A 23,514-nucleotide genomic window follows, 5' to 3' on the forward strand; every position below is an offset into this window, starting at 1 on the left:
CCCCACTTTCTTCAGTTTAAGTCTGAATTTGTCAATAAGGAGTTTATGATCTGAGCCACAGTCAGCTCCCGGTCTTGTTTTTGCTGACTGTATAGAGCTTCTCCATCTTTGGCTGCAGAGAATACAATCAGTCTGATTTTGGTGTTGGCCATCTGGTGATGTCCATGTGTAGAGTCTTCTCTTGTATTGTTGGAAGAGAGTGTTTGCTATGACCAGTGTGTTCTCTTGGGAAAACTCTATTAGCCTTTGCCCTGCTTCATTTTGTACTCCACGGCCAAATTTGCCTGTAACTCCAGGTGTTTCCTTACTCCCTACTTTTGCATTCCAGTCCCCTGTAATGAAATGGACATCTTTTGGGGGTGTTAGTTCTAAAAGATCTTGTAGGTCTTCATAGAGCCGTTCAACTTCAGCTTCTTCAGTGTTACTGGTTGGGACATAGACTTGGATTACTGTGATATTGAATGGTTTGCCTTGGAAATGAACAGAGATCATTTTGTCATTTTTGAGATTGCATCCAAGTATTGCATTTTGGACTCTCTTGTTGACTATAATGGCTACTCCATGTCTTCTAAGGGATTCCTGCCCGCAGTAGTAGATATAATGGTCATCTGAGTTAAATTCACCCATTCCAGTCCATTTTAGTTCGCTGATTCCTAAAATGTCAACATTCACTCTTGCCACCTCCTGTTTGACCACTTCCAATCTGCCTTGATTCATGGACCTAACATTCTGGGTCCCTATGCAATATTGTTCTTTACAGCATCTGACCTTGCTTCTGTCACCAGTCACATCCACAGCTGGGTATTGTTTTTGCTTTGGCTTCGTCCCTTCATTCTTTCTGGAGTTACTTCTCCACTGATCTCCAGTAGCGTATTGGGCACCTACTGACCTGGGGAGTTCCTCTTTTAGTGTCCTATCTTTTTGCCTTTTCATACTGTTCATAGGGTTCTCAAGGCTAGAATAGTGAAGTGGTTCACCATTCCCTTCTCCAGTGGACCACATTTTGTCTCCATCTTACATGTAGAACATGTTTTTAAGCTTATTGAAAAAGTTGCATACATTATCTCTTGCTTTGTGTCTGCTGCAGGCAAGAAGTGTGGTCCCCTCCTCTAGGCTCTCCCAGCTCGCTATACAGTCACCACACTGCCTCCCCCTCTACGCTTGATCTTAGCTGAAAGGCCAGGAAGCAATTCCCTCCCCTCTAGAATTTGAACTCCTTGCAGATAGGGCATGAATCTTCTCTGTTCTCAGTACTTCACACTTGGTAAACACTCAGTAAATATTTTTTCCCCATGTAGCACTGTGTAGAAATTATTGAACTCAGTAAATATTTTCATCACAACAAGGTTCATTATAAACACCTTAATATTTTTTCAATAAAGGAATATTTATAATGTCAGATCAGTCCTATACAAATACATTATAGCTTCCAATCTCTAGTCTTTTTGTTGAATGCTTCCTGTAAGCCAAGTTCTTTTCTAGGAATTCAAGATTGTCAAAGCCAGGAGAACACTTGCAGTTCATCAAACTAGGTTTATTTGTCAATGCAACAGAAAGAATGTATACCATGAGGAACAGTGGAGCCTCTTAGAAAGAGAGTGTCAGAAAAGTCTTGTAAGATTTGGGCTTGAGTTAGGTGATTTGGGGAAGGGTTTAAGAAATAGTAGGGCCTTGCTGGCTGCTGTTAGCAAATGGGATTAATTTTATGACTGGCTATGTTAGTAAATCTTGTCCAGGAAGTTAACATGTCATTGGTCAAGAAGTAGTAGTCACCCAGATTAGCCAGAACATAGATGTTGGTCATTATTGTGATCTGGACAATGTTTATATTGTGTCTGTGTTCAGAAGTGGTTATGGAGTGGTCATGTTTTTGTCTCCATCCATCACAGTCACAGTGGCCTTGTTTGATGTTGCTGTTTTGTGAAATTGTTTGTGTTCTACAGAGTACCAGTGCCTAGCTGTGAGTGCCAGGCCAACTCTTGGATGTCAGGGGCTGCTTTGCTTTTTCATAAGCTACAGCTATCAATAAAATAAGTAAAAATCCCTGGGCACACAGAGCTTAAATTCTAGTATGAAGAGAGATACAGTAAACATAATAAATTTATCATGTAAATTAAAAGGTGATTAGTACTATAAGAGGGAAAAAACAGGGTGGAGGAAATGTGTTCAAGAGAGGACGTGGCACGTTAAATCAAGATTGGTCTGACTGAGAAGGTGACAGACAGGTAAAGAGAAGCCAAATCAAGGGGGACTTTACAGCCCCACCATTATAGAAACTTCTTTACTTTTAGAGATAAAGGAATCCACCGGAGAGTTTGAACAAAACAATTATTTGATTTCACTTATTTTCTAGTAGAGCTGATCAGGTGGTTTTTTTGAGAATAGGCTACAGGTCAAAGGGAAAAGAAGCAGGGAGATCAACTAAAGGCTTGCATGATGGTCAGAGTGGAGGGGCTAAGAAGTAATGTAGTTCTGAATATATTTAAAAGTGGAGCCAGTAAACACTTCTTCATAGACTGGATAGGGATTGTGAAAAAGAGAAGAGTCAAGGGTAAGTACAAGATTTCAATTCTGGTTGATCCAAAAGATTTAGTTGCCCTTTCCAGAGATGAGGAAGACTTCAAGAGAGACAGATTTCAGGTGAGACAAGTCAGGAATTCAGTCCTGGACATAAGTTTGAAAGATACTAGACATTTAGGAGGAAGTATTGAGTGGGCTGTTGGTCATATGAAACAGGTCTGGGCTACATACAGGAATTTTCAGTGAATGGGTTGTATTAAAACCACAGGACTGTATGAGATCAGCTAGAGAACTAGTATAAAGTTCCAGACTTGGAGTGCTGGAACACGCCAACACAGAGGGTTCAGGAGGAAGAGGAGCCTGAGAAGGAATGGCCAATGAAGTAGAAAGAGAATCACTCAAATCAAAAAAATGTCTTGAGCAAGTAAGCAGTACCAGACACCAAAGGTATATACTAGGGTTGCAAACATTGTGGGGCCACTTACTGAAGTAGGGAACATGGGAGGAATCAGATTTAAAGGGAATGAGTTTGCTTTTAGACATTGTGAATTGCAGGTTGTCCTATGGGACAACCAGCAGGAAGTTTGATCTGGAGCCTATGGAATTCAGAGCAAGAAAGAATCATGATCATATGAATATATTTAGCTTTGATTTTTGTGAATATATTTATTTAGTTCTTACTAAATGGCCATATTTGATATTATAAATACAGTCCGGAAAAGGTCATAGTGGTATTTAAAAGCATGTAAAATATCAACCCAAAAAACTGTGACATGGGCTGCCCACTGCTTATATTTAGTTTTCCTAAGGAGTTCCTCTCTTATACCTAATTGGTCTTCATTCACTGAAAATTTTTTGAAAAGTTCTTGGTTAATATCTGTTATAAATAGTTTATAGCATGTAAACATTCTGAATAAGAGCCTATTTTTAAAGGGAGATATATTAATATGATGTATTACAATATGTTAGTTTCTTTTCTGTACTCATCAGAGTGACCTTATTTACAAAACATTTTTGTGCAGTCACACAAAGTATGAAAGGAAACTGTCTTGTTTTAGCTTGTGATTTTTCTAGACAGTTTAATATCCTCTGGCAGATGATTGTTCCAGTACGTTTATTTCTCTTTTGTGGTTTGTCATTACAGCCACTGTATGATGCTGCTTACCTTACAATGTACAATATCTGCTTCACATCCTTGCCCATCCTGGCCTACAGTCTACTGGAACAGCACATCAATATTGACACATTGACCTCAGATCCCCGATTGTACATGTAAGTTGAACATATGTAAGGTAAAATCCCCTCAGACATTCAAAGTTGCGGGTTTCATTTTATCTGCAGGTCAGAAGGACACAGAACTTCCCTCCTGGTTTGATTACGTGGTTCTGTTCTGAATTTTTAGCTACTTAAACTAAATCATCCAGTTGGAAAATGACTTGTCCTAGGTATATGTCTTATACTTGGATGGGTGAAATTATTTAGTTCACAATCAGTAGTTCCTAAAACTTTGCCTACATTGTCATAGAGTTCTAGAGTCTTAGATGAAGACAGACTAGTTTTAACTACCTACCACCTCACCTGCCACCTGATGTGAAGAGCTGACTCATTGGAAAAGACCCTGATGCTGGGAAAGATTGAGGGCAGGAGGAGAAGGGGAGGACAGAGGAGGAGATGGTTGGATGGCATCACCGACTCAATGGACATAAGTTTGGGCAAACTCCAGGAGATAGTGAAGGACAGGGAAGCGTGCTGCAGTCTATGCAGTCACAAAGAGTTAGACACGGCTTAGCAACTGAACAACTCCTTCACCCCAAAAAGGGCCACCCAAAGATATAATAGATTGAACTGACGATGTTATGTTAGGCTTCCTTTTGTAAACTGTCCCTGAAACATAGCTTCCCTGCCTTGTTAGCTCCCATTCTAAAATGGCATTGTTGAAGAAAACAATTAACTCATCAAGCCTTTATATTCATGTTGTGTTAGTTGGAAATAGTTGTTTTTGTCTTGCATGGGTACTTGGCACTAGCCCCATTTCCTTAACCTTTGATTAAATTGGATTTTTGTAAGTGAAAACTACAGCTAAGGATAAAGATGTTAATTTACTGCAGATTGTAAGCATTATTGAATAGTGGGTAGCAACTGCAATAGAGAGAGTTGAATAAGGTTAATTTGTGCAAAGTGAAGATGTATGACTCATAAAACTCACAATTAAGAATTGTTAGACTTAACCAGAGTTATAAAATTTGTTCTCATTTTAAAAATATTTATTATGAAAAATTTAAAACATCCCAGAAGTAGCAACAATACTATTTATATAGTGAACTTCCCTGTCCTCACCACTCCGCTTGAATATCAACTCACGGCCAATCCTACTTCATTAATAACCTTGTCTTCTCCATCAAGGACTTATATTAAAGCAAATATCAATCATTATATAAAATAGTTATTTCAGTACACTAGCATACCTAATACCTTCCCTGGTGATTCAGACGGTAAAGCGTCTGCCTACAATGCAGGAGACCTGGCTTCAATCTCTTGGACTGCAAGGAGATCAGCCCTGGGATCTCTTTGGAAGGAATGATGCTAAAGCTGAAACTCCAGTACTTTGGCCACCTCATGCGAAGAGTTGACTCATTGGAAAAGACTGATGCTAGGAAGGATTGGGGGCAGGAGGAGAAGGGGACGACAGAGGATGAGATGGCTGGATGGCATCACTGACTCGATGGACATTTGGGTAAACTCTGGGAGTTGGTGATGGACAGGGAGGCCTGGCGTGCTGCGATTCATGGGGTCGCAAAGAGTTGGACATGACTGAGCAACTGAACTGAACTGAACCATACCTAAAAATTTAACAAGTTCATTATATCATCAAATATCCAGTCAATGCTCAGGTTTTTCCAGTTGACTCATGTCTTATAGCATGCTTATTTGAAACTGTATGTAAGGCCCATATACTGCAGTTGGTTAATAGGCTTCTGAGACTCTCTTAATCTGTAGGTTATTTTGACAATTTATTTGTTAATGAAACCTGATCATTTACCTTGTAGAGTTTCCCCCAATCTGGTATTTGCTGATTGCTTCCTCATGGCGTTAATGTGTTCTGCTCTGGTATTTCTTGCAAAGGGTATAGTTTGATCAACAGAAGAATCATAGCACCCTTGGGAGAAATCTTCCAGAGCATGAGCTCTCATACCCTCTTGTTTAAATAAATGAAGACTCAAGGCCCAGAAACGACTTGCCTAAGGATAGAGGGTATAATGAGAGGCCAGGGCAAGATCCGATTTCCCTCCTCCTGATGACCAGGCCTGTGCTCTTTTCCACAGGCTGGTGGTTTTCAAATCTTGAGCAGCAGTGTTCTGTCTTCAGACAACAACTAAAGTGAAGACCAGTAGTGCAATGACTCTGGTGGAAGAGGGATTTGGGTGGTGGGGAGCAGAATGCCTCCTGTTCAGCGCCACCAAGAGCTGTAGCCTTGCCTATGCCCTAATCTCAGCTCTGCCCTTGCCGAAGTCACTTCACTGAGATGGGCCTTAGTTTCCTCTTCAGTAACAACAGATCTAATCACGGTGTTTGGGGGAGGATTAAATGAGTGACTACATGGAAAAACTTACAGTGGTGCCTGCATGCATGTGCTCAGTCTCTCAGTCATGTCTGACTCTTTGTGACCCCATGGACTCTAATCCACCAGGCACCTGTGTCCATGGGATTCCCCAGGCAAGAATATTGGAGTGGATTGCCATGCCCTCCTCCTGGGGATCTTCCTGACCCAGGGATCAAACCCAAGTCTACTGCATTGCAGGCAGATTTATTACCACTGAGCCACCAGGGAAGCCCACAGTGGTGCACATAGTAAATTTTCAATGTGCTTAGTGGCTCAGTCCTGTCCTACTTTTTGTGACCCCATGGACTATAGCCCACCAGGCTCCTATATCCATGAGTATTCTTCAGGCAAGAATACTGGAGTGGGTTGCCATGCCAAAATTTTCAGTAGATGGGAGCTATATAATCTTACTGTTCTATTAATAACACCCTTCTCCACATAACTTCAGGGCTATACTGAGCACTTTTGCACATTAAGAATGTTGTAAACTTGAAGCAAGCTATTGAGTACAAATTCTTGTAAGGGTTTCTATGAAGTTTTAGTAACAACACATGGGTATAGATCATGAGTTTTTATTATTCTTTTATTTATTTATGGCTGTGCTAGGTGTTCATTGATACATGCGGGACTCTCAGTAGCTGTAGCAAGCAGGGGCTACTCTCTAGTTGTGGTATGCATGGGCTTCTCATTGAGGTGGCTTCTCTTAGGGAGCATAGGCTCAATAGTTGTGGCTCATGGGCTTAGTTGTTCCTGAATCTTCCTGGATCAGGGATCAAACCCATGTCTACTGGATTGGCAGGTGGATTTTTTACCACTGAGCCACCAGGGAAGCCTCGTCATGAATTTTTAAACAATTTTGCATAGAGGGTATAGTTGCCACATCTGATGGAGAAATGAAAGCCAGGGCATACCTATCACATAGCCCAAAAGGCAGCTTCCTGCCTGCCTGCCCTGACGAGATGCTGCTCTCAGCCTGTCACTGTGTTGGAGATTGCTCCATTGCTCTGAGCATTCCTTTGTAAACAGGAAGCTCCAGACTTCATACGTGGCTTTCTCCACATTTGTACCACTTAATGTGACGTGTGGCCTTATGTAACATATTATAGATGTCACCTTCATGGACTTAGCAATGCAGGCGTTTACCAAAAATTTTGATGTGAAATGTGACATAAATGGATCTTTCCATATTTTTTGAGAGAAATTTGAAAAGTAAACTGTAGTACTTGTTTCGAGGGTAGGGGCATAGTCTTCTACCACTTTAAAAGGTGAAAGAAAGGTCTCGGTACACCTGCTGCCTCTGATTATATGGAAATACTCAGGTCTGTGCTGCTGGTCAGCACCCCTCATCTTTATTCCCTCCTGTTCCCTTCACATTGCTGCTGTGGCTAAGTTGCTTCAGTCATGTCCGACTCTGTGTGGGCATAGATGGCAGCCCACCAGGCTTTGCCGTCCCCGGGATTCTCCAGGCAAGAACACTGGAGTGGATTGCCATTTCCTTCTCCAATGCATGAAAGTGAAAAGTGAAAGTGAAGTCACTGAGTCGTGTCCAACTCTCAGCGACCCCATGGACTGCAGCCTACCAGGCTCCTCCGTCCATGGGATTCTCCAGGCAAGAGTACTGGAGTGGGGTGCCATTGTCTTCTCCCCCTTCACATTAGCTACCACATTCTAAGTTACAGCAGGTCCGTCATTCACCTGAGTTCAGCTAGGAAACTTCAGCTATAACCCAACACACCATGACGCTGCTTCCTTTCTTCCCACAATGCGTGATGTAAATCCAGTGACTGGCTGGAAAGACAGGAACCACTTCCTGCCTCAACCCTACTCAGTGACTCTCAAAACCCTCATTGGCTGGCATTTGCTGGGCATGCCTTTCAAGGCTCTTTAAGAGAATTGCTTTCCCAGTGGCTCCCTGTTGCCTTGGGAATGTGGCTTATTGGCTGTGGGTAGACCTCATTTCTGGAAAGCAGTTACTTCTTTCCTCCTGCAGCTTTCTAGGGCAAATAGCAGCGTATAGCTTTACGCAACCCCACCATTGCTGTGGAGAAGCAAATGGCAACCCACTCCAGTATTCTTGCCTGGAGAATTCCATGGACAGAGGAGCCTGGTGGGCTGCTGTCCATAGGGTTGCACAGAGTCATACGTGACTGAAGTGACTTAGCATGCATGCATGCATTAGAGAAGGAAATGGCAACCCACTCCAGTATTCTTGCCTGGAGAATACCAAGGACAGAGGAGCCTGGTGGGCTTCCATCTATAGGGTTGCACAGAGTCAGACACTACTGAAGTGACTTAGCAGCAGCAGCAGCTAGCTCCATTGCTGATTTCTGTGTGCACTTGGACATCTTAGTAGGTAAAAGTTGCTTAATGGCTGTTTTTCAGGAAAGCCCACAGCACTCCATACCAACAGAACAGGGATCAGTTGCACTTACATTACAAAGGTCTTTCTTATTCATTATAGCTCAGTGACAGTCTTCATAATATTGGCAACAAGTGCTCTGTTTGAGTGATTACATACTTTTTGATACATGTTAAGAGGAATTTGAAATAGAAGCTAAAGAATTCCATGCACAGACCTATATCTTCTTTCTGTAGCTCTATCCCATTAGAATCGGTAGCCTTATTTGACATCCTGACTTGTACCCAGAACACTCTTATTTTTGACGGATGTTAAACTTTGGATCTGTCCACCCGCCATTTATCAAAGCCTGGCTGTACAGCTTCAGACATGTTATTTGACTCTTTTTAAAAATATAAAGGGCACCACAAGACTTAAGAAAGGTTAAATTCCCAGAAAGAAATCTTGATTAAAAGAAGTATTTTTATAATTATAGTTACAAAGTCATGGTAGCTTATTTGGTTGAGAGCATGTGATTTAAAGTCAGCTCTGGTATATAGCTGTATTAGTGGTTCCCAAACTTTACTACACATTAGAATTACCTGGGGAGTTGTACTTTTTTTTTAATTTGACTGTGCTCGGTCTTAGTTGTGGCACGTGGGATTGAAGATCTATGTTGCGGCAAGAGAACTCTTAAGTTGCAGCATGTAGTATATTTAGTTGCAGCATGTGGGATCTAGTTTCCTGCCCAGGGATGGAACCTGGGTCGGCTGCATTGGGAGCACAGAGTTTTAGCCACTGGACCACCAGGGAACTCCTACTTGTGAAGTTTTAAAATTGTCCTGGTTAGCCAGGTTATACCTCATGCCAGTTAAATCAGAATGAGAGTGGGAGCCAGACATCAATGTCTTTATAAAGATCCCCTTGTGATTCCAGTGTGGATCAGAGTTTGGAAACCATTATGATATACCTTTTTGAGGCTCATTATTTGAAAATGGTAGTGATAAGAATACCTATCTCATGGTTTTTGTGTGTACACAAATGGACTATATAAAACTCTTAACCCATTTTTATAAGCGTATAATGAGTACTCAATAAATGAGCTGATTATTATTATTGATGATATTAATATTGTCAGTGACCAGAATTGTAACGTAGAAGCATTCTAACAACTTGCTCCAACACCTCAGACAGGAGGTGATTACACAAAGACAAACCTGTGTCTCCATCTGATCTTTTAATGAAAGCCTACCAATCCCTCAGGAGGAACTCCTTTCATTCTATAAACAGGGTCAAACCCCATGCGCACCGTCAGCGTTTCACTGTATCTTTAAATAAACAGCCTACAGAGATTCATTAACTTGTCTTTTTTCCCATTTCTCAATAGGAAAATATCTGGAAATGCCATGCTACAGTTGGGCCCATTCCTATACTGGACATTTCTGGCTGCATTTGAAGGAACAGTGTTTTTCTTTGGGACTTACTTTCTTTTTCAGACTACATCCTTAGACGAAAATGGAAAGGTAAAAAAATTACGTCTTTTGCTGTTATAAGCATGGCTTAATTTTTTTCCATAGGCATTGGATCTATCGTACACATACTATAGCTGTAATCATTTTGCAAATTATTTCTTAAAGGTATGGTATTTAGTTCTCACAGCATCCTTAGAACAATTGAAATGTCAAAATAAAAAATCACTTCCTGCGTGCACGCCTAACTAGAAAGCTTATGTGCAAACCTCTGGAAGCTTAACTTGGCTGTAATTTTTACTAGATGAACAGAATTCTTGGGACTTTAGACTTTGAACCTGTACACTTTGATGTGAGCCAGGCTTTTGCTGTTTTAAAAGCAAAGTCTGTCCCCAGTCAGTTCTTAGTCTGTGCTTAGAGTGCAAGGAGGTAGCTGCCATATGTTTGTAGTATTTGCCCAATAATTAGGGAATTCCCTTCTCTTCCTCCTTCTTTTCCACATGGGTGCATAGTGTTTTCCAGAAAGGCTACACTGATCCTGTCAGTGTCTTCCTAGCAAGCAACTCCATAGGTCAGCACCTGCATTGGGGTGACTTTGCCCTGGCTGTGCTCTAGGAGAGAATTGCTGATAGGGTGAGGTCTTTGGCAGCCGCACAGTAGAAAATCGAACCCACCTTGCATGCTGCTTCCACTAGGTTCTTTGCTACTTCTCAGCTTCCTCTTTTATGGTCATTCATAGTTTATAATCATGTGAAGCAAAGCAAAGTTTCAAAAAGACTTTACTGAGTACAATGACTATGTTTAGAACCATGCAATCACCATCTACTACAGAAGTGATAGGCTCAGTGAATTTGAATGATATACTGAAATTAGGTACTACAGTTAAAACCTCTCTAATTTGGACTAACAGAAATCAGTTTAATCACTGAGTAAGCGTTGATGAAATACAGATTTAGTACTTTAGTGTAGGCACACATAGCATTTGCCAGGAAGAATTCCCTAGTGAATCTGTGTGCATCCTCAGGCCAGTCACTTCAGTTTTCGAAGTCACCTTTGCCCAGTGGTAAGCAGAAGAAATGAGATTGTATGATTTCTCAGATCCCTTCAGCTTTATGACTTGATTCTGTAACTTTACCTTTTTATTTTATGTTTATTTGGCACATAAATTATAGACAGCTGACTATACTCTCCCACAATTCTGTTGATATGGTTCATTTGCTCAGCAAACTCTACTAGTGGTGCATGGGGAGCCTCAACCCACCCTGTGTTTAATTCATCACCCATTTTGAGTTCATGAAGTCCAAATGAGTTAGACGTTACTGTATGTTTGCTAAAATTGTAATAAGAACTACTATCAGCAGTTAAACATAACACCATTTGATCAAATCCTTTTTTTTGCTATTAACCTTAATTTTTTGTTTTTATTTTTTAAAAACCTTTTACATTTCATTTTCTGTTTTAATGTTATGCATTCAGATCTTGACAGCATTTGGTAAGCATACGTGCCATTCATTGCCATCGTTCGGATTTATACATGGTATCTACTTTTCTTTGATGTGTACATGCTAACAGCTGTAATATAGCCGCAAAATTATTTCGGTTTTTTATTAAGATATAACTGACATGTAACATTATATGTCTCAGTTGTATAATATAATGATTTGATATTTGTATGTACTGATTGATCACCATAAGTCGTCTAGTTACCCTGTCACCATATCACCATATACTCTATTTTTAAAATGAGAGTTCATTTGTCTGCAAATTAGTCCTTATTTGAGATCTTTAGAGCTATACTGGGCTTACCTGATAGCTCAGTTGGTAAAGAATCCGCCTGCAATGTAGGAGACCCTGGTTTGATTCCTGGGTCAGGAAGATCTGCTGGAGAAGCGACAGGCTACCCACTCCAGTATTCTTGGGCTTCCCTGGTGGCTCAGCTGGAAAAGAATCCACTTGCAATGCCGGAGACCTGGGTTTGATCCCTGGGTTGGGAAGATCCCCTGGAGAAGGGAAAGGCTACCCACTCCAGTATTCTGGCCTAGAGAATTCCATGGACTGTATAGTCCATGGGGTCGCAAAGAGTCAGACATGACTTAGTGACTTTCACTTTCAGAGCAATATGACAGGAAAAGCCCATATCAAACTCTGTAGAGACAGGAGACATCCAAATGAGTTGTCTTACGAACGTTACTGGTAGTGGAACAGAATTTTTCCTGCCTGTATCATGCTAGTCTGTTCTTTGTTTTGTGCTACATGGAATCATGAAGTAAACCCTACCAACCACACATGTGGTGTACCTCTTCAAAAAAATTTAGGCTCACAGTAAAAGCCAACATATTGGCCTGATCTTTTGAGCAGGTATTTCCCTAAACACTTTATACAAAAATCCTTGTCAGTTACACACAAGATTAAACTGGCTGTTTATTGTTTTAAGCAGGCTTGTGTATTCATGGTACATGTAATTGTTGAATGTTTTTCAGGTATATGGAAACTGGACTTTTGGAACCATTATTTTTACAATCTTAGTATTCACCGTAACTCTGAAGGTTAGATTTTTATTATTCAAATATATTTAACACCATATTTTTTTTTAATACTTTCTGGTCTTATACTAATATATCTTAATTTTTACTGTGAGCTGTTATTCAAGTCTGAATGCTCATTAAAATTATGTGTGGTATTAGAGATTTGGACATTTGTATACTATTTGTGATCCTTTTTTTCCCAGTATATTGTCTATCCTCTTTTTTTTTTAATACACGATACTTATATTGGAAATCTCTTCCTTTGTTCCTGCTGTTCTTGAGATGTTATGAGAAGTGGTATATAAATGTACTGTGAGTGTGTGTGTCTTTCCATGTTAAATACTTGAATATTTTTTATTTATTTTTATTTTTTAATATAAATTTATTTAATTGGAGGTTAATTACTTTACAATATTGTATTGGTTTTGCCATACATCAACATGAATCCACCACAGGTATACACATGTTCCCCATCCTGAACTCCCCTCCCTCCTCCCTCCCCGTACCATCCCTCTGGGTCATCTCAGTGCACCAGCCCCAAGCATCCAGTATCATGCATCGAACCTGGACTGGTGATTCATTTCATATATGATACTATACATGTTTCAATGCCATTCTCCCATATCATCCCACCCTCTCCCTCTCCCACAGAGTCTAAAAGACTGTTCTATACATCTGTGTCTCTTTTGCTGTCTCGCATACAGGGTTATTGTTACTGTCTTTCTAAATTCCATATATATGTGTTAGTATACTGTATTGGTGTTTTTCTTTCTGGCTTACTTCACTCTGTATAATCGGCTCCAGCTTCATCCACTTCATTAGAACTGATTCAAATGTATTCTTTTTAATGGCCAATTGTGTATATGTACCACAGCTTTCTTATCCATTCATCTGCTGATGGACATCTAGGTTGCTTCCATGTCCTGGCTATTATAAACAGTGCTGCGATGAACATTGGGGTACACGTGTCTCTTTCCATTCTGGTTTCCTCAGTGTGTATGCCCAGCAGTGGGATTGCTGGGTCATATGGCAGTTCTAATTCCAGTTTTTTAAGGAATCTCCACACTGTTCTCCATAGTGGCTGTACTAGTTTGCATTCTCACCAACAGTGTAAGAGGGTTCCCTTTTCTCCACACTCTCTCCAGCATTTATTGCTTGTAGACTTTTGGATCATAGCCATTCTGACTGGCGTGAAATGGTACCTCATTGTGGTTTTGATTTGCATAAATACTTGAATATTTTTTGAAGTTATATATCTGTTTAAGAAGGCCAGTCCTTAAAGGAATTTGGATACTTAAGACAGTTGAAAATAGGTGTCCGTGAGCAAAATACATATGCCAAAGAGCTTGGTAGTGATGATATCTCATATAATGTGTTCATCACTGAAATTTACCCATATTAGTGATGAAATGCATAAGAATATATGGCAGATAACATACAAGGAAAGCAGTTTTGGCAAAATTGTTGTCATTAATATGCAGCCATGTAATAATGCTGTATGCTGAATACTGCCCTTAAGACTCATGAGTTGGGCCACCGTTACAGTTGAAGGTATAATCAAATTATTTTGATCATTCCAGTAATAAACACCTCACATGGAGTCCAAGAATGAGTAGCTTTAAATGAATTTCATTCTGCCCATTGATCAGAACTAGATTCAGAGGTATAATTGACTAACATGGTCCATTTGTCGTACTGAATAGAACTAACGTGTTTGCATTCTTCATGTACTATTTCAGTGATATTTTAGGCTTGCTAGAAAATGTTACAATTCAACTCAGTTTAGCCACTTACTAGCTTGGTGTCCTTGGGCAAGTGACCTTGCTTCTCAGCACTTCTATTTCCTCTTCTATAAAATAGAAATAAAAGGACCACCTACCTCCACTGGGATTTTTTTATGAGAAGTCAATTAGTGAATATGTATAAAGCAGTTAAAGTAGTGTCTGGCACATAGAATGAGATTGGTACAATAGATGCTAATTATTATTATTTACTGTTATATTTCATAGGATCATGACTTAAAAGGGGATTCTCTTCACCCTTTTTTACCCCTGGCCTTGTATATGGCCCCAGGGCCTTCAAGCACCCTTCATAGTTAAAGTTGGCCTTACTGCCACATTTTTCTGAAAAGCCATCCAGTCTGTCTTCTTTGCATGAGTATTACTGTGACATGTTTCCTAGTAGCTTGGTGGGGGGTGGGGTGGAGGGGGTTCAAGACTGGGCTGCATTCACAATGTTATCAATATCCTATTTATGAATGAGCGACTGTTAACAGAGAGCTGAGGAGCAGGGTGTCAGAACAGCAAGTAACAAAACGGACACCACCTCCTCTTCAAGAAGGAAATGCCCTGGATAGTAAGCATTGTGGCCCAGAAATTTTAAGAAAGCAGAGTGGACCATACTTTTTATTTTTAGATTGCATGTGAAAATCCCAGGTGCCACAGTCAGAAGAAACAATCAGTCCTGGAGGAAACATGAAAGGATTAAAATCTTAGGCAGCTGAAAAGGTTATTGATTCAATGGAGTAGCTGTGGGGTTTGCAGTTGAAAGGCATGTTACATAGACCCGCAGTCTGTGGTTCCATGATGCCTGATATGTAGAACTAGTTGCCTTTGCATTTAGTAACCTCCCTTATGTTGTGTTTGAGGTCTCATGACTCCTTTGTGTAGTTGGTCTTTCTTCCTAGCTACTCTTTCCCTCTTCTCCTGATCCTCGGTATACCTGCCTCCACCAGTTAGGCCTTCTCTTTCTGCCATCAGCTTCCTGACCACCACCACTTAAGGACATGGGGGCTCCAGTGTCCATGATCTTACCATGATTTCATTCCTTGTCCTTCCTTCAGTAGTGAGGCATCTGCAGTGGGTACTTGCTTGTCCACACCTCTATGCCTGTACTCTGGTGTCTAAATATCTTGGGGCAGAGCTCTTTGGGAAGTCTGGGTTCTGTTATTCTAGTGCTGTTTGGCTTTTGTTGCCTGGCCCAAGCTTCCCACGGGTATCATGTATGAGTTATTGAATGCCACAGGACACTGCCTGGTGTGGTGTGTACACATCATGAAATTTCCTGTGTTGTATCTTTTCAGCTCGCCTTGGATACTCGTTTCTGGACATGGATCAACCACCTTGTGATTTGGGGTTCTTTAGCATTTTATGTATTTTTCTCATTCTTCTGGGGAGGAATTATATGGTAAGCAACTAAACATGTGGAAGTGATATGTAAATATTAAGAATATGTATATTGTATATGCCAACATTAATTATACTTTTAAAGTTTTGATTATATAAAATGACAAATCTTCAATATTAATGGGCTGGAAGTTACTTCCAGCCAGTAATGCTGCTAATTTCAGGTGAGATTTTAAATGTAAGTTTATAGACTGCACAAATTACTCAAAAGACTTTTTGGCCTTCCTTCTGGTAGCCCTTGTGCAAATCTTTCAGCTTGAAGGTATATAAACATCTCTTTGTGAAGTGAAACTAATTTCTAGCATGTCCTTTCCAGTATGATTTCCAGTGGAAATACTCATCCTATGAAATTTCTGCACAGTGTAGTGGCCAATAGATACAGCCTTATCCATGTGGACCCTATTCTCCCTTTATGGTATATCACTCTCATTCTTGCTACTGCAGATGTGCTCAAGGTACAGAATATATATCACTGAATACTCAGAGGGTGGTTATATCTTGAAATCACCATCCCATTGTTTTGGGGAAGGTAAAGGTGGACTCTGCAGCTTGGATTTAAAGTTCATTCCATTCATCTTGGTTCAGTAGATGTTTATGCAGAATCCATTTTGCGAGAGGCACTCTATGGGATATAGCAGTGAATAGACTATACCCCTGCCTCAAGAAGATGAGAGTCCAGTGAGTACACATAAGCTGTGATTGGGAGAGTCATTAGAAAGTAAAATCAGAGTTTCATCTCCTTTCCTTACTGCCAGAGGCCTGTATTTTATTTTTAAATATCACAGTTGTTTTCATTCAGTGGTGATTTCCCCTGACAAGGAAACCAGCAGCAGAGAACAGGGCTAAAGCAAGCCATTGGTTGAAATTCCAGGCATACATATTTTCACTAGTTTGAGCAAAATTGTACTTACAAAACATTCCACATTATCACAGAGGACCATGTTTATGTCCCTTGAGACTTAATTAGAAGAAACTCGTCCTGTTTTGGAAAGCTTTTTAAAATAAAGGGCTCAAGTAATAAAAATATGGAAAACCGAATCACTTACAAAAGTAGCAACTCCAGAAAGTATACTTACAGCATTTATTTGACACCTTTATTTGAAGCAGTGACACTGAAGGAAGTCTCTATTTTTTTTAATAATATATAAATGCATCAAAGTTGATTAACCAAATATGATATACAATAGTAAGATCTGCCCACAGGACCATAATTCTGTCTAGGAATCTGTGTAATCAGCATCTGAACTAATTGTGCAAAATTTCCTCAAGAATGAAATGTTTCTAGCAAACTGAACCAGTTTCTCACTCTCTCCAGACTGTTCCTTATTGATTAAAACAAATCCTTGACACGATTTAAAATATTGTCATACCTGTTTCTATTGATTAGAGATGCTGACTAAAAATGAAATGTGAATAAATCTTTGTTTTACTTTCTTGCCTCTAGTGCTGTCCTTAAGTAGACCTGTCTGAGTTGAGCTACTCCATGAATATAAAATTTATATTAATCATAAATCAACCAACAAAATGTGACTAGAAATTGTAAAACTTCAGCTGAATGCTGATTACAGCTAGTCTCCAGACACGCTCAACCCTGAGGCATGATGACTCACCTCTCTTCAGGGACAGGCAGTGAGGATGATTTCTGAGCTCCAAACCCCTTCTAAAAATAATATCTTTTGTTTTTGACTGCTCCCTTACAAGACTCCATAGATGCTGTCAAAATCAGAAAGAAAACTGTGGAGCTTTTAGAAACAGAGTATTATGGGTACTATGCAAAGGAATACCCAGTAACTAGCAGTCAGAATTGTCTGCTGGACCCTTACTGTGTCTTAGCTGCCTGGTCAGGGTGTTCTTCTACATTAGAGTGGAACTTGAGCTCTGTGGAAATCTTTTCTCTATGGTAGGAGCCCTAGAAAACTCTTAAGTTTCTCCACCTTACTATTCTCGCAATCTAGTGCCCTGTGAAAGTCACTCAGTCATGTCCAACTGTTTGTGACCCCATGGACTATACAGTCCATGGAATTCTCCAGGCCAGAATACTGGAGTGGGTAGCTGTTCCCTTCTCCAGGGGATCTTCCCAACCCAGGGATCCAACCCAAGTCTCAAACAGCAGGCGGATTCTTGACCAACTGAGCCACCAGGGAAGCACAGGAATACTGGAATGGGTAACCTATCTTCCTGACCCAGGAATCGAACCGGGGTCTCCTGCATTGCAGGCAAATTCTTTACCAACTGAGCTACGAGGAATCCCCACAATCTAGTGGGTAGTGGGTCCACATATATTCCACAGTCTAGTCTTCATCTGTGTAGAGCCATGAGCTTGATGTGATCATGTTATGTTGCATGACAGTGCACAAACATCAGTGTTTAAATGAGAAACCAGTGTATCATCTTATTTTTATTAATGTGCATAATGAGGATTCCTTTAAAATGCAACAGGCAGCTTCAGTAACACTTCTGTTTCGTATAACAGGAACTGATTTGCTTTTCCATTATCTTCAGTGAGCACTATTTGTCATCTACTAAATGGGACCAGCCACTTACATACCTAAGGCTCCTAATCCAAGGATAGTTTGGTACATTCCCTGAGCTCGAGCAGCTGCTTTGTACTTCCTCCACCTCAGCTTCAGACAACATTCATGCTACCTTAGTGAGTCTCTCAGTGGTTCAGCTCAGATAAGGATGGGCAACTGGCTGGACTTCTCAGTGGCCACCTAATGGTTCAGTGGATGACTAAACTCGGCAGAATGTAGCATCCTCCTGGATTTCTGGACCCCAAGGCTTAATGTATGATTAGCAATATTCTTCTGACAACCTACTTTGCACACTCTGGTTCTCAGTATATATTTGTAGATGAGAATGGTAGATTTCTCACATTTGAGAGAGAAAAACTACAGTCCTTATTATGCTTACATAGGTGTTTTGCAGAGGTGGGGCAGTGGTAATAAAAATGTCTTTAATGTAGAGCACAAATCCTTTCTTACATTAATAAAACAGCCAAGGAAGTAAAATGTTTGTTAACATAAAGTTAATCATCATTTCTCTTGAATATGTCAGAAGTGCCAGCATTTTCTAATGCAAATAAATACTCTCCAGTTGGCAACCTTAAAATAGATCGCTTTGTTGTTTTCAAGTCAAGTGCATTTTATTATCTCTTTGATTACTTTCAAGTCAAGTGCATTTTCCCCTTTGATTATCATCCCTTTTCTTTCCAAACATTTAGTAAATGAAATATGTTTACTACTTTTGGTCGTTCTAAAGATTATTTTTATTAATGTATATAATGAGGATTCCTTTTAAATACAACAGTTAGTTTCAGTAACATTTCTATTTCATATAACAGGAACTGATTTGCTTTTCCATTATGTATTCTCTTTCCACTCTAGGCCATTCTTGAAACAACAGAGAATGTATTTCATATTTGCTCAAATGCTGTCATCTGTATCCATATGGTTAACCATAATTCTTCTAATATTTGTCAGCCTTTCCCCTGAGATGCTCAGGATTGTATTAAGGAGTGTAAGAAGAAGAAGTACCAGGGTAAGAACTAACTTTATATTATAACCTGATTTTTGTAAGGGGCTTCAATATCTGCCGTGAACTAAAATCTTTATTTAGAGAATTGCCTTAGTTACAGCATGTTAAACCCCTCCTTACAGGTTCATCACTTAATTTCCTCTTCTGCATAAAAAGTATATTAAAAAACTTCGTTATCCAATGCAGGTGGTAAGTAGATTCCTTAATAGTGTTCTATGTGACCTTTAGTGATCCATATGGAGTATCTCATATGCTCCATATGGAACTTAAACAGAAAAAATGATGTTTTTTTTAATTTAGCCTAGAATTTTCATGCTGGGAATGTCCACACCAACGTTTCAGCTTTTTTTTTTTTTTTTTTTTTTAAACAAAGCATTCCAGCTTTAACCTTAGAAATTTCCCTGTGGGTTGTTTGCAGACTTTTTTTTTTTTTCAGTTGATAATCCCAATTTGCCTCTTTCAAACCTTTCCCCTTCCTTTAATTATAGTGCTGCTTAATCTCTGTGTTGCTTCTAGCCCTGTCTGTCCAACATATATTTAAACCAAAGAGAATTCCCTGGATGTGGTTTCTACATCCTTCCCCTCTCAAACACACTTGTAAAAATTTAAGATGGTTTTATGAGTGTGTTTTTATTTTTGCTGCTTATATGGTAAATTTTTTGCAGCAATGAGAAGTTATTATCCTCTGTCAGCCTAATCGCTTGGACCTGCATTGTCTGATATCTGTTGAACCTTTCTTAAAAAGCCTTTAAACTGAAAAAAGGTAGATTAGTCTAGAAAAATAAAACTTCTGGCAAATTTTGACCTACAGGTTAAGTAAATATGTCATATTCCTGCCAACACTAGCTAATTTTGCCCAACAAAACCCTATTTCAATCATACTGACACCAATTAGATCTTATAGCCCCTCTAAGGCAGTATTTTCAAGAAGTAGTGTAAAGTATATCTACCTGATCTGTTTGATTAAATTTGCCAGTTTAGCCAGAAAACTGGTTTGTCTTGATTTTTAATTTTTAAATTTTTTCCTATTGGTAGATTCCAGTGGTTGACATCATATAGAATAGGGAACTAAAATGTCTATAGTGGGAAAAATCTTCAGTGATTGGGTGTATAAAACAGAAGCTTCATGATCCAAGTCAGTATCAACCCCAATGAAAAACAACAGATGATCAGTGGCACAAGCCACATTGATTCGTGGTATAAACTGGCCAATCACTATATGGTTAGGTGGTCAGAACTGGCCTTAATTCCATGCTTCTGCATGCCTTATAGATGAAAGTGGACACTGTAACATTAACCAACTAAAACCACCTTAATCTCTCTAATTCTTCCATTAGACCAGCTACTGACTCCCTCCAGCCTGGTGTTTAGTCTTAGAATGGTAAAGTGGCATTTATTTGTCTGATTATACCTTAAATACCAGTTGGACAGGGGTGTAACAGGTTACTTCTCTAACGGCTCAAATGGCAATTTGTATGAAACCAAATTTTAAAAATGTCACGGTAAGAAATATTTTGGTGCCTTGTCATAATAGAGATTTGTCTACAAAGGATCTCTTTATTTGGAAATGCACTCTGAGGAGCTCCTTGATGTTTTTCTTACTTGAGGTAATGGAGCTCATGCTAAACAATGGCTCACAGCCAACTTATAAATTGACAAAGCTTCATCCTGTAAAGATGAGACAAAAAATCTCAGAAATCAAAACCTTCAAACATAATATTTTATCCTCTTCGATAGGCCCTTTAAAAAAAATGACACTGGCTGGATGTGACTTACATAAATTAAATGGCCATTAAATGGAGGGATGCTACAAGGCAGTCACAGATGATAAAGACTTAGAACATTTTCTTTCCATGCAAACAGCAGATTCCAGACTTCTGTGGAAAGAAAGCATGGAGTTCTGGGCCTGCAGCCCTTTTCACTTAGCAGTATAGAGTATTTCCAGGGTTCAGCATGAACTTTGTTTGCCATGAATTATGTCCATGATAGGAGGAATTCTAGTGTCTGTGCTGTAGCTTGGCATGCTGATGTGCTAGAACAACCAGGAGAATTTCCATAATCACCTTCATTCATTCATTCATTTATTCCTGTCGTCATTGAACCAGTGAACATGTGTTGAACCACCTACTGATGAACATCTCTCTTTAACATCCAAAGTCTGAAAGGCTAAATGGTTTTTCAGACCCTATGAAATTTTGAAACTTGCAGATGAGACAGAACATTGTGGGCACTCATCAGCACTGCCTTTTTTCCACCCCCTTGTGAGAAAATGCAAGAGCAAAGTAGTGCATATCAATGCATAAAGGGCAACTGAAACATGGCAGCCATGACTACTCTGATAAGTCATGTCTATTTACACAAGGCTCTAGTTGGCCACATCAAAGAGGCAGAGGCCACTTCAAAGATCTTTCTTCAAAGAAAGAGTATCTTAAAGGCTTCTCTGGTGGCTCAGATGGTAAAGAATCTGCCTGCTCTGTGGAAGACCCAGGTTCAATCCTTGGATTGGTAAGATCCCCTGGAGAAGGAAATGGCTACCCACGCCAGTATTCTTGCCTGGAGAATTCCATGGACAGAGGAACCTGGCGGGCTACAGTCCATGGGGTTGCAAAGAGTTGGACACGACTGAGCAACTCACACTTCAGTGAGCAACAATCTGGCATTCAGGGTGACTTCCTACTTATTCAGTATCCCTTGCTAAGACATTGGCCTCATTTAAAGAACAGCAAAAGATTCTTTTACACTGGATCCACCTCATTCCTGAGAGGCTTCCTAATGGGGTAGAGTGTGTGTCCCTAGCTAGAAGTAGAAGATCCCCCTGAACTCAACCAGTAAGGGTCAGATCTTTTGCAGGGAGAGCCAGAAATGCCTGTGGCAAGTAGACTGCCAGTGCTATCTGCCTGTGAGTCTTGGCAGCTGCTTTAAGAAGGGAACTCGGTAGTGGATAGAGAAAATGTCTCCATGGCATTTGAGAAGGAAGCTAAGCCATTTACATTTAACTGTTGTAGAAGCAGCCTTCTGTTGAATTCTATTCAATTCAGAACACTTTGCCCGAGGGTCCAGGATAAGCTAGCTGCTGTGCTAGGTTGGTCGTTCCAGCTCACAGGAAGCTCTCACTCTAGTTGAGTTATAAAGGGATTTATTTGGAACACTTCTGGAAGCAGGTATAAACAGAATAGTAGAGTCAATAATATGGCTTGTAACACAGCTGAGCCATCTCAGGGTCCAAGTCACTACCTCCAGAAGCCTCTGATAAAAAAGCCAGTCTGGCAGCCCCCACCATAGCTGAGTTCTGTCTTGATACTAGCAGTATAAAAGAACTCTGCTATCTTCGAAAATAGATTCCCTCAGTCGTTTAACACAGGAGGTAAATACATTTTCACACCCTTATTTTCAGCAATATAGTTAATTTTTGAGCTAAAATCCCATCATTAAGGATCATAGGGCTTTTCTTTAGCTTTACGCTGCCAGCAAGTATATGATGAAATTATCATTGAGCACTGAACAGTGGGTACAGCAGATAACACTTCAAAGGAAATGTAAAGTTTAGGATTTGGGGCACTTCAAAAAGCCGTGTCCCCTCTCAGCACTTTTGTTGGGCTGGCTCTTAATCAATAAAATACACCTGGACCCTCTAGCCAACTAGTGAATACCAGTTACCACTTCAGGCAGAGGAATTTTCCACGTATCTTTATGTTAAATTTTCCCATGGAAACCACCATGATCCAAAGGAGGCTTGATTTTGCCTAGTAGACACGGAAACACTATAATGTAATGAGAATGGATGCAGCAACATGGCTATACCTTGCAGGTGGCATCTGCACAAACAAAAGCAAACATTCAGTTACATAGGGAGCTCTTTCAGAGTGGCAGCCAGGAGAAGGAAGAATGTCAGGTATCTGAGCAAAATTCCCAGAGAAAGCACTTTAGTAACAATGGTGACTGATGATGACTATTGAAATCCTTACAGTGTCTCATACAACCATGAGCTCTAAGGTTAACAGCCCTGTGATCTAGATTGCTGCTAAGTCACTTCAGTCGTGTCTGACTCTGTGCGACCCCATAGACGGCAGCCCACCAGGCTCCCCTGTCCCTGAGATTCTCCAGGCAAGAACACTGGAGTGGGTTGCCATTTCCTTCTCCAATGCATGAAAGTGAAAAGTGAAAGGGAAGTCGCTCGGTCGCATCCGACTCTTCGCGACCCCATGGACTGCAGCCTACCAGGCTTCTCCATCCATGGGATTTTCCAGGCAAGAGTACTGGAGTGGGGTGCCATTGCCTTCTCCAGTGATCTAGATTAGACAAAAATAAAGTTGAATCTTAACATCGTGGCTGTGGAGGT

At 40.1% G+C, this 23,514-nt stretch overlaps 1 protein-coding gene across 5 annotated transcripts in view; it reads left to right on the forward strand.

The window, feature by feature from the left end:
* ATP11C (ATPase phospholipid transporting 11C) overlaps nucleotides 1-23,514 on the forward strand; it is a 170,427-nt gene that overhangs the window by 139,035 nt on the left and 7,878 nt on the right. For 3 of the 5 annotated variants that reach the window (XM_018044203.1, XM_018044204.1, XM_018044205.1), the window contains 5 exons: nucleotides 3,665-3,792; nucleotides 9,847-9,982; nucleotides 12,409-12,474; nucleotides 15,536-15,639; nucleotides 19,025-19,178. In XM_018044203.1, coding sequence (XP_017899692.1) covers nucleotides 3,665-3,792; nucleotides 9,847-9,982; nucleotides 12,409-12,474; nucleotides 15,536-15,639; nucleotides 19,025-19,178 — 588 coding nt within the window. Of the gene's footprint in view, nucleotides 1-3,664; nucleotides 3,793-9,846; nucleotides 9,983-12,408; nucleotides 12,475-15,535; nucleotides 15,640-19,024; nucleotides 19,179-19,297; nucleotides 19,365-23,514 lie in introns of all 5 variants that reach the window. The other 2 variants (XM_018044206.1, XM_018044207.1) reach the window with 1 other exon arrangement.

This window comes from Capra hircus, assembly GCF_001704415.2.
Source record: "Capra hircus breed San Clemente chromosome X unlocalized genomic scaffold, ASM170441v1, whole genome shotgun sequence".
Classification (NCBI taxonomy): Eukaryota; Metazoa; Chordata; class Mammalia; order Artiodactyla; family Bovidae; genus Capra; species Capra hircus.